General features: G+C 44.1%; 1 protein-coding gene across 1 annotated transcript in view; it reads right to left on the minus strand.

Annotated features, from left to right (window-relative positions):
- The window catches only part of LEKR1 (leucine, glutamate and lysine rich 1), a 543,246-nt gene that overhangs the window by 186,171 nt on the left and 342,383 nt on the right, over window positions 1-14,692 (minus strand). The window contains exon 6 of the mRNA XM_069213291.1: window positions 8,002-8,187. Within this exon, the coding sequence (XP_069069392.1) occupies window positions 8,002-8,187 (186 nt within the window). The remainder of the gene's footprint in view (window positions 1-8,001; window positions 8,188-14,692) is intronic.

Below are 14,692 nucleotides of genomic sequence, written 5' to 3' on the forward strand. Positions count from 1 at the left end.
GAAAAACTTACACAGTCACCAACGCTGACAATCAGAGAAAAGTACATCCCATGGCAATGGTTACTTTAGAATGGGGAGGGGTCAATGGCCTGAAACAGGTGGTGGTCTCCTCAAATATCCCAGTGGACTGTCTGCTTGGAAATGACCTGGAGTCCTCAGCATGGGCTGAGGTAGAACTAAAAACCCATGCAGCAATGCTGGGTATCCCTGAACTGGTGTGTGTGAAAACAAGAGCACAGTGCAAGGCACAGGGTGAACAAGTAGAGCTGGAGTCTGGAAGAATGGCCCAGCCTACCAAGAGGAAAGGAAAGTCAGTTGGGAAACCAACTGCAACACAGCAAAAGAAAGGGAACCTCTCTTCTCAGGAAGAAGTTCTGCCCTCTGAGGGAACTGAGCCTTTGGAGCTTGAACCTTATCAGGTTGAGCTCTTGGGCCCAGGGGGACCCTCAAGGGAGGAGCTGTGTAAGGGACAAGAAACCTGTCCCTCTCTTGAAGGCCTTAGGCAGCAAGCTGCTGAAGAGTCCAAAGGCAAGAAAAATGGAACACATAGGGTCTATTGGGAAGATGGACTCCTGTACACTGAGGCCAGAGACCCCAAACCTGGTGCCACTAGGAGAGTGGTAGTGCCTCAGCTGTTCAGGAAGTTCATCCTAACATTGGCCCATGACATTCCCCTTGCTGGACATTTGGGACAAACCAAGACGTGGGAGAGGTTAGTCAACCACTTCTACTGGCCCAATATGTCCAACATGGTTAAGGAGTTTTGCCTCTCCTGCCCCACCTGTCAAGCCAGTGGTAAGACAGGTGGGCATCCAAAGGCCCCCCTCATTCCACTTCCAGTGGTGGGGGTGCCCTTTGAAAGAGTGGGTGTGGACATAGTTGGTCCACTGGAACCTCCCACAGCCTCAGGAAATATGTATATCCTGGTAGTAGTGGATCATGCTACCAGGTATCCTGAAGCTATTCCCCTTAGGTCGACTACTGCCCCTGCAGTAGCCAAGGCCCTCATTGGTATCTTTACCAGAGTGGGTTTCCCTAAGGAGGTGGTGTCTGACAGAGGTACCAACTTCATGTCAGCATACCTAAAGCACATGTGGAATGAGTGTGGAGTGACTTATAAATTCACTACACCATACCATCCACAAACTAATGGCTTGGTCGAGAGATTCAACAAGACATTAAAAGGCATGATCATGGGGCTCCCAGAAAAGCTCAAAAGGAGATGGGATGTCCTCTTGCCATGTCTGCTTTTCGCTTACAGAGAGGTGCCACAGAAGGGAGTAGGATTCTCACCCTTTGAACTTCTGTTTGGTCATCCTGTAAGGGGACCACTTGCCCTTGTTAAAGAAGGCTGGGAGAGACCTCTCCATGAGCCTAAACAGGACATAGTGGACTATGTACTTGGCCTTCGCTCTCGAATGGCAGAGTACATGGAAAAGGCAACCAAAAACCTTGAGGCCAGCCAACAGCTCCAGAAGTTTTGGTATGACCAAAAGGCTGCACTGGTTGAGTTCCAACCAGGGCAGAAAGTCTGGGTTCTGGAGCCTGTGGCTCCCAGGGCACTCCAGGACAAATGGAGTGGCCCTTACCCAGTACTAGAGAGGAAGAGTCAGGTCACCTACTTGGTGGACCTGGGCACAAGCAGGAGCCCCAAGAGGGTGATCCATGTAAACCGCCTTAAGCTCTTCCACGACAGGGCTGATGTCAATCTGTTGATGGTAACAGATGAGGATCAGGAGGCAGAGAGTGAACCTCTCCCTGATCTTCTGTCATCAGACCCAAAAGATGGGACAGTAGATGGAGTGATCTACTCAGACACCCTCTCTGGCCAACAGCAAGCTGATTGTAGGAGAGTCCTACAACAGTTTCCTGAACTCTTCTCCTTAACCCCTGGTCAGACACACCTGTGTACCCATGATGTGGACACAGGGGACAGCATGCCTGTCAAGAACAAAATCTTTAGACAATCTGACCATGTTAAAGAAAGCATCAAGGTGGAAGTCCACAAGATGCTGGAATTGGGAGTAATTGAGCGCTCTGACAGCCCCTGGGCTAGCCCAGTGGTCTTAGTCCCCAAACCTCACACCAAAGATGGAAAGAAAGAGATGAGGTTTTGTGTGGACTACAGAGGGCTCAATTCTGTCACCAAGACAGATGCTCATCCAATTCCAAGAGCTGATGAGCTCATAGACAAATTAGGTGCTGCCAAATTCCTAAGTACCTTTGACTTGACAGCAGGGTACTGGCAAATAAAAATGGCACCTGGAGCAAAAGAAAAGACAGCATTCTCCACACCTGATGGGCATTATCAGTTTACTGTTATGCCCTTTGGTTTAAAGAATGCCCCTGCCACCTTCCAAAGGTTGGTGAATCAAGTCCTTGCTGGCTTGGAGTCCTTTAGCACAGCTTATCTTGATGATATTGCTGTCTTTAGCTCCACCTGGCAGGATCACCTGGTCCACCTGAGGAAGGTTTTGAAGGCTCTGCAATCTGCAGGCCTCTCTATCAAGGCATCCAAATGCCAGATAGGGCAGGGAACTGTGGTTTACTTGGGCCACCTTGTAGGTGGAGGCCAAGTTCAGCCACTCCAACCCAAGATCCAGACTATTCTGGACTGGGTAGCTCCAAAAACCCAGACTCAAGTCAGGGCATTCCTTGGCTTGACTGGGTATTACAGGAGGTTTGTGAAGGGATATGGATCCATTGTGACAGCCCTCACTGAACTCACCTCCAAGAAAATGCCCAAGAAAGTAAACTGGACTGTGGAATGCCAACAGGCCTTTGACACCCTGAAACAGGCAATGTGCTCAGCACCAGTTCTAAAAGCTCCAGATTATTCTAAGCAGTTCATTGTGCAGACTGATGCCTCTGAACATGGGATAGGGGCAGTTTTGTCCCAAACAAATGATGATGGCCTTGACCAGCCTGTTGCTTTCATTAGCAGGAGGTTACTCCCCAGGGAGCAGCGTTGGAGTGCCATTGAGAGGGAGGCCTTTGCTGTGGTTTGGTCCCTGAAGAAGCTGAGACCATACCTCTTTGGGACTCACTTCCTAGTTCAAACTGACCACAGACCTCTCAAATGGCTGATGCAAATGAAAGGTGAAAATCCTAAACTGTTGAGGTGGTCCATCTCCCTACAGGGAATGGACTTTATAGTGGAACACAGACCTGGGACTGCCCATGCCAATGCAGATGGCCTTTCCAGGTTCTTCCACTTAGAAAATGAAGACTCTCTTGGGAAAGGTTAGTCTCATCCTCTTTCGTTTGGGGGGGGGTTGTGTAAGGAAATGCCTCCTTGGCATGGTTGCCCCCTGACTTTTTGCCTTTGCTGATGCTATGTTTACAATTGAAAGTGTGCTGAGGCCTGCTAACCAGGCCCCAGCACCAGTGTTCTTTCCCTAACCTGTACTTTTGTATCCACAATTGGCAGACCCTGGCATCCAGATAAGTCCCTTGTAACTGGTACTTCTAGTACCAAGGGCCCTGATACCAAGGAAGGTCTCTAAGGGCTGCAGCATGTCTTATGCCACCCTGGAGACCTCTCACTCAGCACAGACACACTGCTTGCCAGCTTGTGTGTGCTAGTGAGGACAAAACGAGTAAGTCGACATGGCACTCCCCTCAGGGTGCCATGCCAGCCTCTCACTGCCTATGCAGTATAGGTAAGACACCCCTCTAGCAGGCCTTACAGCCCTAAGGCAGGGTGCACTATACCATAGGTGAGGGTACCAGTGCATGAGCATGGTACCCCTACAGTGTCTAAACAAAACCTTAGACATTGTAAGTGCAGGGTAGCCATAAGAGTATATGGTCTGGGAGTCTGTCAAACACGAACTCCACAGCACCATAATGGCTACACTGAAAACTGGGAAGTTTGGTATCAAACTTCTCAGCACAATAAATGCACACTGATGCCAGTGTACATTTTATTGTAAAATACACCACAGAGGGCACCTTAGAGGCGCCCCCTGAAACTTAACCGACTATCTGTGTAGGCTGACTAGTTTTAGCAGCCTGCCACAAACCGAGACATGTTGCTGGCCCCATGGGGAGAGTGCCTTTGTCACTCTGAGGCCAGTAACAAAGCCTGCACTGGGTGGAGATGCTAACACCTCTCCCAGGCAGGAATTGTCACACCTGGCGGTGAGCCTCAAAGGCTCACCTCCTTTGTGCCAACCCAGCAGGACACTCCAGCTAGTGGAGTTGCCCGCCCCCTCCGGCCATGCCCCACTTTTGGCGGCAAGGCCGGAGAAAATAATGAGAAAAACAAGGAGGAGTCACTGGCCAGTCAGGACAGCCCCTAAGGTGTCCTGAGCTGAGGTGACTCTAACTTTTAGAAATCCTCCATCTTGCAGATGGAGGATTCCCCCAATAGGGTTAGGATTGTGACCCCCTCCCCTTGGGAGGAGGCACAAAGAGGGTGTACCCACCCTCAGGGCTAGTAGCCATTGGCTACTAACCCCCCAGACCTAAACACGCCCTTAAATTTAGTATTTAAGGGCTACCCTGAACCCTAGAAAATCAGATTCCTGCAACTACAAGAAGAAGGACTGCCCAGCTGAAAACCCCTGCAGCGGAAGACCAGAAGACGACAACTGCCTTGGCTCCAGAAACTCCCCGGCCTGTCTCCTGCCTTCCAAAGATCCTGCTCCAGCGACGCCTTCCAAAGGGACCAGCGACCTCGACATCCTCTGAGGACTGCCCCTGCTTCGAAAAGACAAGAAACTCCCGAGGACAGCGGACCTGCTCCAAGAAAAGCTGCAACTTTGTTTCCAGCAGCTTTAAAGAACCCTGCAAGCTCCCCGCAAGAAGCGTGAGACTTGCAACACTGCACCCGGCGACCCCGACTCGGCTGGTGGCGATCCAACACCTCAGGAGGGACCCCAGGACTACTCTAAGACTGTGAGTACAAAAACCTGTCCCCCCTGAGCCCCCACAGCGCCGCCTGCAGAGGGAATCCCGAGGCTTCCCCTGACCGCGACTCTTTGAATCCTAAGTCCCGACACCTGGGAGAGACCCTGCACCCGCAGCCCCCAGGACCTGAAGGACCGGACTTTCACTGGAGGAGTGACCCCCAGGAGTCCCTCTCCCTTGACCAAGTGGAGGTTTCCCCGAGGAACCCCCCCCTTGCCTGCCTGCAGCGCTGAAGAGATCCCTAGATCTCCCATTGACTTCCATTACAAACCCGACGCTTGTTTCTACACTGCACCCGGCCGCCCCCGCGCTGCTGAGGGTGAAATTTCTGTGTGGGCTTGTGTCCCCCCCGGTGCCCTACAAAACCCCCCCTGGTCTGCCCTCCGAAGACGCGGGTACCTACCTGCAAGCAGACCGGAACCGGGGCACCCCCTTCTCTCCATTCTAGCCTATGTGTTTTGGGCACCACTTTGAACTCTGCACCTGACCGGCCCTGAGCTGCTGGTGTGGTGACTTTGGGGTTGCTCGGAACCCCCAACGGTGGGCTACCTTGGACCAAGAACTAAGCCCTGTAAGTGTCTTACTTACCTGGTAAAACTAACAAATACTTACCTCCCCTAGGAACTGTGAAAATTGCACTAAGTGTCCACTTTTAAAATAGCTATTTGTGAATAACTTGAAAAGTATACATGCAATTTTTATGATTTAAAGTTCCTAAAGTACTTACCTGCAATACCTTTCAAATAAGCTATTACATGTAGAATTTGAACCTGTGGTTCTTAAAATAAACTAAGAAAAGATATTTTTCTATATAAAAACCTATTGGCTGGATTTGTCTCTGAGTGTGTGTACCTCATTTATTGTCTATGTGTATGTACAACAAATGCTTAACACTACTCCTTGGATAAGCCTACTGCTCGACCACACTACCACAAAATAGAGCATTAGTATTATCTATTTTTACCACTATTTTACCTCTAAGGGGAACCCTTGGACTCTGTGCATGCTATTCCTTACTTTGAAATAGCACATACAGAGCCAACTTCCTACATTCACCATTCAAGGTACTAATTTACAGCAAATGCGCTATTCGCCGTAAAAATTTACAGTGAATCCATTGGAACAGCAGAACATGCGTGTCTGTTGTTCATGGTGCTTTTGTTTGTATGCACTTTTTTAGCGCAAAAAATGTATTCCTTCTTCAAAAATTGACACAAGGATGCACTTTGAGCTAAAATATGATTTTGAAAGAATTTTACCTTCACCTGTGAGAGCAAATTTAGCAAATTTCTCCCACACATGGTTTTACTCCAATTATAAGATGTATTAACCAAATTGAAAGCAAATATGAATAGTGGCTAAACAACAGTTACTCATTGTGGTGGTCTTATTCCAAAGGGAATGTGTGAATAGAAGAGAACCACAGAGCTTTTTTCTAAAAAAAATAAATGTGCTTTTAAAGCCTCTATCCCTTGATTGACTGTGAAATGCATGAAGCATGGCTGGAAGGAACACTGAATTTCGGTAATTAAAAAAGGTACTACATGAAACAATCAAAGGATTGCGATTTGTTGCACAACACCCTTCGAGGAAAAATAATTCATACTAATCACTCTAGACATTAAAACTGAATGAACTCTCTTAATAAATATCTTCCAGTCTTCTCAAAGGCTGTTAAATCACCAGGCTTCATTATTGACAGTTTCCTAACTCTAACCCTCACAACAAGAACCTGTCCCCTCAACTAAGAGTCGTGCCTCACTGCCTAATCATCTCCTGCCTGTACAATGCAATTCCTGCTTGGAGTTCCCCTGACTACTCTTATCCCATCAAGGCAGTCTTCCGTGCAACAGCTTGGTTGATTTTCTCTTCAAAGAAATATGATCACATGACTCCAATGCTGAATAAACTCCACAGGCTCCCTATCAAAAATACTCTTCAAAAGTAGATGTCTCACTCATAAGGCCATTCCTCTGAAGACACCATCCTATACTGTAGTTCCCCTGGTCATCTCTGATGGAGAGGGTGGGCTTAGAAATAAGTACACTCTCTGTCTGCAGAGCCTGGCTTGGAACACTTACATATTGCTAAGAGAGTAATTCTCTGGAAGGTTGTATGATGGAACAAAGCAGGTAAAAATATTGCATGCCTTTACAACGCATTTTTACCCCACTTTTTTTAGCATGCATATGTTTTTTCCTCACATGCCATTACCACGCATTATTACTCTAGCTAAGGTAAATATTAGTAAGGTAAGTTTAAATAAATATATGTTTATATATATTTATGTTTTATCTTTTGGGGGGAGGCCCCCCCAAGACCCGATACTTTCCTTGAATGCATGGTAAAGGCACGCGTGGTAAAGGCCTATACGTAGTAAAAACTTGTGTGGTAATGAATGCCACGTAAATGTACTGCAATGTAAAAATTGCATTGTAAAGACTGTTTCCCCTCTGGAACCCAGCCTCACTTTCAGAAAACTAATAAAAACCTACCTCTCCACATTTTTCCTTTGATTGCATTCTTTTTGTGCTATCGGTCTTATCTTTGATACTGCATCTCTTGGTTATTTGTAAGGCACACCTAGCTCCTAACAGATGTACTACAGAATACTGTAAATAAATAAATACTGTATACAGTGATCCGAAATTCTAAGCGGCAGTAAAGGAAAGAGACCTGTAGCCCTTGAAGGAGAAGTATAATTAAACAAAGAAGACACTAAAGTCTCAATAAATGTAACCTAAATATGAAACTGCCCACTACCACCAAAAATACAGTTTCACAAAGAAATCTTCGGTATTTGTTTCCTGAACCTCTAATAACAATAGAGAATGAGATCATTATTTGGTTATCAGGTAGCGAATTCTACAATACAAGTCATATTTGACCCTACTGTAAAATGTCGCTCTCGCCCTCTCTCATCCTCGGGGACCACAAAAATGGGACACTCATTCTCCCTTTCGGGTTGGTCTATCTGCAGTCGCAGACTGCCTAAAAGGCCAGACCAACACTGCTGACCATGTACATCCCTAGACAATATAAAAGCGAAGATGGTATCCCAGTGCAGCACCCACCGTAGATTCTCACCTAATGTTTTGTTGTCCAGGTTTTGACAAAGGTTTTGCAGCTCATTTTCATTTTTGAGTGATTTCTGTAGTTCTTGTGTTTTTGATACAAATGAATCGGACACCAGCTGTAATTCTTTCACCTTATCACGTAGGCATACATTTTCATTTTGGGATCCTGCCAGGCTTCCACGTAGTATTCTAAGTTCTGAGAAAAAAATAGATTATTACAGAGAATCACAAAACTTATTTACACTACTGGCTCAATATGTTTAAATAACACACCATAAATTATCCGTGAACAGCAATGTTCGTCTAAAAAATGAACAGAAGATCATCCGAGAGGTAAATGTCCAACTGATGCCTATTCCTGTTGGATGAATGAGGGAGCCCAGAACATCCTCATGGCTTCTTCTTCCTTCAACTTCAAACTCCTCAACACTAGCATCTTCTTCTTTCAACAAGACATATAGAGAATTAAAGTACCATCAGGTGGATGACATCCTTTACTTTCATTTTCTATCTCAGCATTAGAGTAGAGTAGTAACAAGATTCGGAGATTCTTGCTTCATTGGAGCAAGCGTTATACACAATTGATAGCCACTACGACACGCCCTTAGAAGGTAGGAAACTGGCCATTCTTGTCTCCTTGGTCAAATGCGCTGCAAAAGACATGGTTAGACCAATGCCACCTACAGCCACGTATGAAGCATGGGCAAACATAGCTTATATTACATATAAAAAATAAAAGAAGGGTTGCCAGGTTGGTTATTTTATCTGAATGGAGGACGACCATTTCACACGAATTGTTTTAACAACTTCTAAAGACTTCTCTTAGATAAAGGGAGAGTATAATGTCATGTATCAGATCTTTAAAGGGTCTGAAATTTCCTTGAAATATTTGATCTGTATCCCTGATGCAATGTCATAAATGGGGATTGTTTTAATTGTTGCAGTGCCTAATGACAACATTTTGCAGCAAGCCTTTGACTCAATCTTCCGCATAGCGTGTACACATTTTTTGAAAAGCTTCTGCATTTTCAACTTACTCAAGACTGTGTTTTCCCTTAACGATGTGGGTTTACCTGTATCCCGGCAAGCATATAACACTTTTATTTTGTATGTAGTTTCTGGGCAATAATTGCAGTTCTTCAGCTTGTTTCCAGACTTCTGTGATTTTCTAAGTATTAAAAGTATAGGTGGCTCTCAATGTCAGTTAACCCAGTGGGCTACAGCAGATAAACATCCAGTTACAGGCCCCTTTAAATGTAATGATTTTCAGTGGGTACTGCCCCTCCCATCCCCATTCCATTCTAAACTAGTTGTTGAACTCCTGTAATTGTAACTGAATCCCTCACCAGAAACCTTGGACCAGGTCCAAGGTCACCAGTGACCTCTACGAGGATCTGCAAGGAAGGCAACACTGGCAAGCACTGTGGCGAGGTAGTCTTTTTCAGGATATAACATTCTGGGAGGTGACAGCTTTAACTGTTGTCTTGGGTAGTGGAATCTCAGCTGCAGAACCCGTAGACACGTAGGATAACAATGGTCATAAAGCCAATGATATGACAAATCTGGTCTGAGCTTACAGGGGCTAGAATAAAGTTGGGAATCTTATTTCAGTCCCAAAAATACTCTGTTTGCTGGTTTTTAGTATGTTTCATATCTTGTACTATTCTATTCTCCTACATGATAATAAAAAGTATTTTTACTTTTCAAATTAAAGAGCTGACTGGATTATTGTCTGTGTCATACTGCATCTGGGGTTCTAACTTAAAGCTATGCCTATGAGTACCCACATGGAGTTACATGGTTATGTAACTGGGGTGCTTCAATACTGGGGCCCTGGGACTGGAATGGTAAACAATAGTTCTCACACATCATACTTACTCCTAGGCAGGCCTTGCATGCCACGTGACTCTGGAAAAGGCCTCACAGGGTGGTTATCTATTTTCCTATACCATACTCAAACAAACAGCATCCAGTGACTTCTGTCTAGTGATGAAAAGCAAACAGACCATAATTACATTTTGCAGCTCACGTTTGGACATAAACCTTTCACCTCAATCTGATGAGATCAGGCTTTTCATCTGCGCTGAGCAATGACTGTGTATTACTATTTTATAAAGGTTACTGAGATAATCTCTACAGCGGATACATTTTAAATCTGACACCTTATTACATTATTAACTACATCTCTATGAATAAAATGATTGCTTACGAGTATGGGAACGTGATGACCCATTTAAAACACATCTGGAAACAAAGCAGAAATATGCATGAGAAGTTGACATATTTACAGCCATTGTTATTTTATTCTAATTGTTATGAGCTCTGCAAGACTGAGAGGAAATCTGAAGGAAAGTTCATAAAGAAAGAATTAAGCGGAGTTAAGTTAGAATTAGGAGCTGTGTGATCAATGCTGTTTTGGAAGATTCTGGCAGGTCAAACCTAGGAAAGGCCTAAGAACAAAGGCTCAACGTGGAACTTTGTGTGTTAAAAACAGATTCTGTATGTTATGTCTCATTTTCCAGTTGAAAACCTGGAACAGGAGGTATTTACTGCATACCTCACAATAGGGGCAGTGGTATATATCATGTGTTGTAAATGCTCCACCGTTTTCTACCCAACTTGCAAGGAAGGCCATGGTATTCTTTCCTTGAAAAAAGATCATGGCATTATTCCATACGAAAGTAGACTGCTCTTGGGCTTTCTTCAGAGTGATTATTTACTTACTGTTGTATACCACACCCAGTACTGATAACAAAGCACTTTACAGAGATACAAAAGAAGTAGGTTATACTGAGTGTAAACATATATACTAAGCCAATAGAAATCGCAACAATGACCAGGAGACAAGTTTAATCAAAACAGAGGCTAACAACAAAAAAGATTATGTGTGTACACATATGCAGTAAAAATGGTTGACACAAACTATGTCAGCAGACATTACAGCTACGAGATTAACTACTTTGATGCTATGCGTGTACTGGAGATGTCAATAGCACCAGCCCTCAGGCACTAAGGACGTGTCCAGCATATCCATGGACCGAAATGTGGGGGAAGTGCTTGCACTTTCCCAGAAGGATCCCTACCATCCACATGTATGTATGTATGTATGTGAAATTTATAAAGCGCATTCCGGCTCAGAGAGCATCGAAGCGCTGACAGAAGTTGAGAGAAGCAAAGACTGAAAAGAAAAGGGTGACAGGAAAGGAAAGCAAAGCCAATGACTAGCGCAGGAAGAGTCAGGTTTTAATCAATTTCCTGAAACTTAAATAACTTGGGGCCAGATGTAGGTAGGTAGATTTTTGCGAGTTGCAATTTGCGAGTCACAGCGACTCGCAAATTGCAACTCGCAAAAAGAAATGCAGAAAGGTGTCTCAGACACCTTCTGCGACTCGCTATGTGGTCGCAAAGACCCACCTCATGAATATTAATGAGGTGGGTCGCAGTTTGCGACCCCATAGCAAGTCTAGGCACTCACGGGGATGGTGGCCTGCTGGAGACAGCAGACCACCATGTCCGTGACTGCTTTTTGAATAAAGCAGTTTTTTTTTTCTTTTTGCAGCCCGTTTTCCTTAAAGGAAAACGAGCTGCAAAAAGAAAAATTCCGAAACCATTTGGTTTCGTTTTTTTCAGAGTAGACAGTGGTCCATAAGACCACTGCCTCCTCTAAAAAAATTTTTTTTGTGGCATTCACAAAGGGGAAGGGGTCCCATGGGGTCCCCTTCCCTTTTGCGAATGTGTTACCATCCACTTCAAGTGGATGGTAACTGCGAGTTGGTTTGCGACCGCATTCGCGGTCACAAACCAACTCAGCGTGGCGATGCGGTCGCAAATAGGAAGGGAACACCCCTTCCTATTTACAAGTCGCAGCCTCAAATTGCGAGTCGGTACCGACTCGCAATTTGAGGTTGTGCATCGCAACAAGCCTTTTGCACCTCGCAAACTGCGTTTTTCGCTGTTTGAGAGGCGCAAAAGGCTTGCTACATCTGGCCCTAGGTTCTTTCCTAATATTCAGGGGAAGCAAGTTCCAACATTTTGCCGCGGCCGCGGTGAAGGCTTTATCACCCCATTTGACTTTGTTGGTACGAGGAACCTGAATTCTCGTACATGCTTTCACAAAGGATGGCAGTGGAATCACTTCTGCTGCCACCTGAGGCACAAGATACTAGAGGAATAGGTTTGTATATGTGGAGTGAGCCGCCCCTGAGGTGAGGGTTGGATCCATTCTAGGCTGCCATTTTTTTGCCTTTGCTTTGTGCCTTTTTGGATGTAGATCACGCTTTATTGATTCCGACCTACGCCTCTGTTAACCGTTTTATTTCTTAGCATGTTCATATGTGACCTTAATGTTTTTTTTCTTTTTATTGTACTGCAAAGCTTTTGCTTTGCCATGTATCTTAATTGTAGTTTTGGCATTGGTAGATCTGCAGTTTGTATGTTTAATGTCTTTCAAATTCATGTTTGGGTTTATACAAGATCTATAATGTGTTGTCTTTGGTTTTCCTTTCTAATGGGATATCATTGATGCTTTCTGTGTTTGTGCACAGTAGATACACTTGATACTCAGTTTAGCTGTCTGGGAAAAGTAAGAGGTATCTAGTATCTTTTTGAAGCAGAAAGTTTATTGTGTGGTTTGTACTGATAGTTTCTTTCTAAATTGTTATATTTCAATAGTTGTATTTACTGATTGACACGGCCAGTTTGTAGCGTTCTAATTTGACGCACTGTTGTTTATAGTGGTCTGTTTTTTGTGACAGCTTTATTAGTAAGCGTAGTGGCTGCTAACTGCCCAGCCTGCCTCTGAACATGACTCTGAGACTGAAAGAAAATTCTTTTTAACATGTTCTATTTCAATTCCCAATTGAAACTATGTTTCTAATGTCAATCTGGCATCAGTACAACCAAACACTCAAACTTTGTTACAAAGTTCTCAACCTGAGTGACAACCCCAAAAGGGGAAGTAAAGAAGTATAAGGATTTAAGTCACAGAACAAACATGAGCTATTGTGTTTCAAGATCAGTTCCCTTGTAAAAGGCTGAATTTACTGTTGCAAATAGCTGGGTTATTTCCTTTCTCATAAAAAGACTTGTATGCAGACTACTGAACTCAGGGCAAAATGTATGAATACCTGGTTGCAAAATATTAAGCTCAAACTGTGACCAGTACTTTTAGGACTAGTAAAGGTTTTTCAAATCCTACCTATGCATTAAAAGGTTGGTTCTTAAAAATCCGAATTGTAGTTGGTTGGAATTTGACGTACCTCATGAATATTAATGAGGTGTGTTGCAAATTGTGACTCACTCCAATTGAATGGCGTCTCAGGGATGGTGGCCGGCTAGTGTCAGCAAACTACCATGTCGGAAATTGCATTTCAGTTAAGTGAACATTTTCTTAAGTGCAGCTGGAAGCCTTTAAATGCAGATCTTTCGCCCTAAATGAATCCAGGCTATGTTTAAAAAAAATGTTTATTTCTTTGGTTTATTTTAGAGTTTGCAGTGGTCCTGTGGAACACAGCAACACAAAAGGATGATGGACGGAGTGTTGAACAATGCAAACACTCACCCCCAGTCACAGATCTGGGATTAATCCATTGTTCTTTCGCTCACCAAACCACCCCAGTTTGGACCCAGCCATATGCAAATCAGTCTTGACCCTGTTCCCTCATGGGAACAGTCCAGCCCGAACTGCCAAGCCAGGTCCTCCCTGGACCGGAAACAAGCATCCTGGGACTGGTTTCAGGGTTTCACCCTTCATCAGCCAGGCTAGCTTGAATCCAGTGGCACAGTGAGCACAGAAGCAACCCCTTCCCGTGTGCGAATGGGCTGCTCCCCCAACTTGTTAGTTAGTCAGTAACTTTTCAATGGTTTGCAACTGCTATTTCAGTCCTAAACCATGATATATATGGATAAGAATCGCTATTTTAGAGGAGGACCTACCAGTTTCAATAGTGATTCCTTAAACTCATTTTTAATTAATTTTAGGGCTTTGGCAAAAAGGTACAGACTCTTAAAATGAGTTTATCACATTGCTAAAAGCAGTATTTGGTCACAAACACCGAATCAGAGCTTTTGCAACAGAAAAACTACTTTGTAGATCTTGCCCCTAGAAATTTATTTTTGGAAAAAATAAAAAATGTGTTATAATTTGTATATTTGCATACATACGCTGTTTTGCTGGGCTTAGGCTGATGAGATCATATGGAATGCTCGATTTGTCATAGTGTGAGGACTGACAGCTAATCAGTGGAGAGACTGACTAAGATGCTGCATCCGGTGCAGAGTTAACCCTCTTCACTTGTTACCTGCTTTTGTAATAAAGTATCAGTTTTTTTCTGCTGGGTATGCAAAATTTGCACAAATTGCTTTTATGTATGATGCAAATCTGGTATTTCACACTATATTTTAGAGTTCAGTGTGTTTTTGCATCAATTCTGCACGAGGATGCGAAAAATTAAAAAATCCAGCAACAGCTACTTGCATTCTGTTGTACTGATGCGTTTGCGGTACGTGTAAAAATGGTTAATGAATGGGAAGACAAAAAGTAATAGGAAAATAATGTACTGACCCGCCAGCCTTGGAACTAAAATGCAATACATATCTAGGAAGATGTGCACATGTGAGCTGTCAAAATACTGCTGATAACAGCACAAAACAGACAATGGTTGAAATAGGTGCCCCACTGCCCCTTACAGTGGTGGGCAGAA

Source organism: Pleurodeles waltl, chromosome 11, assembly GCF_031143425.1.
Source record: "Pleurodeles waltl isolate 20211129_DDA chromosome 11, aPleWal1.hap1.20221129, whole genome shotgun sequence".
Lineage (NCBI taxonomy): Eukaryota > Metazoa > Chordata > Amphibia > Caudata > Salamandridae > Pleurodeles > Pleurodeles waltl.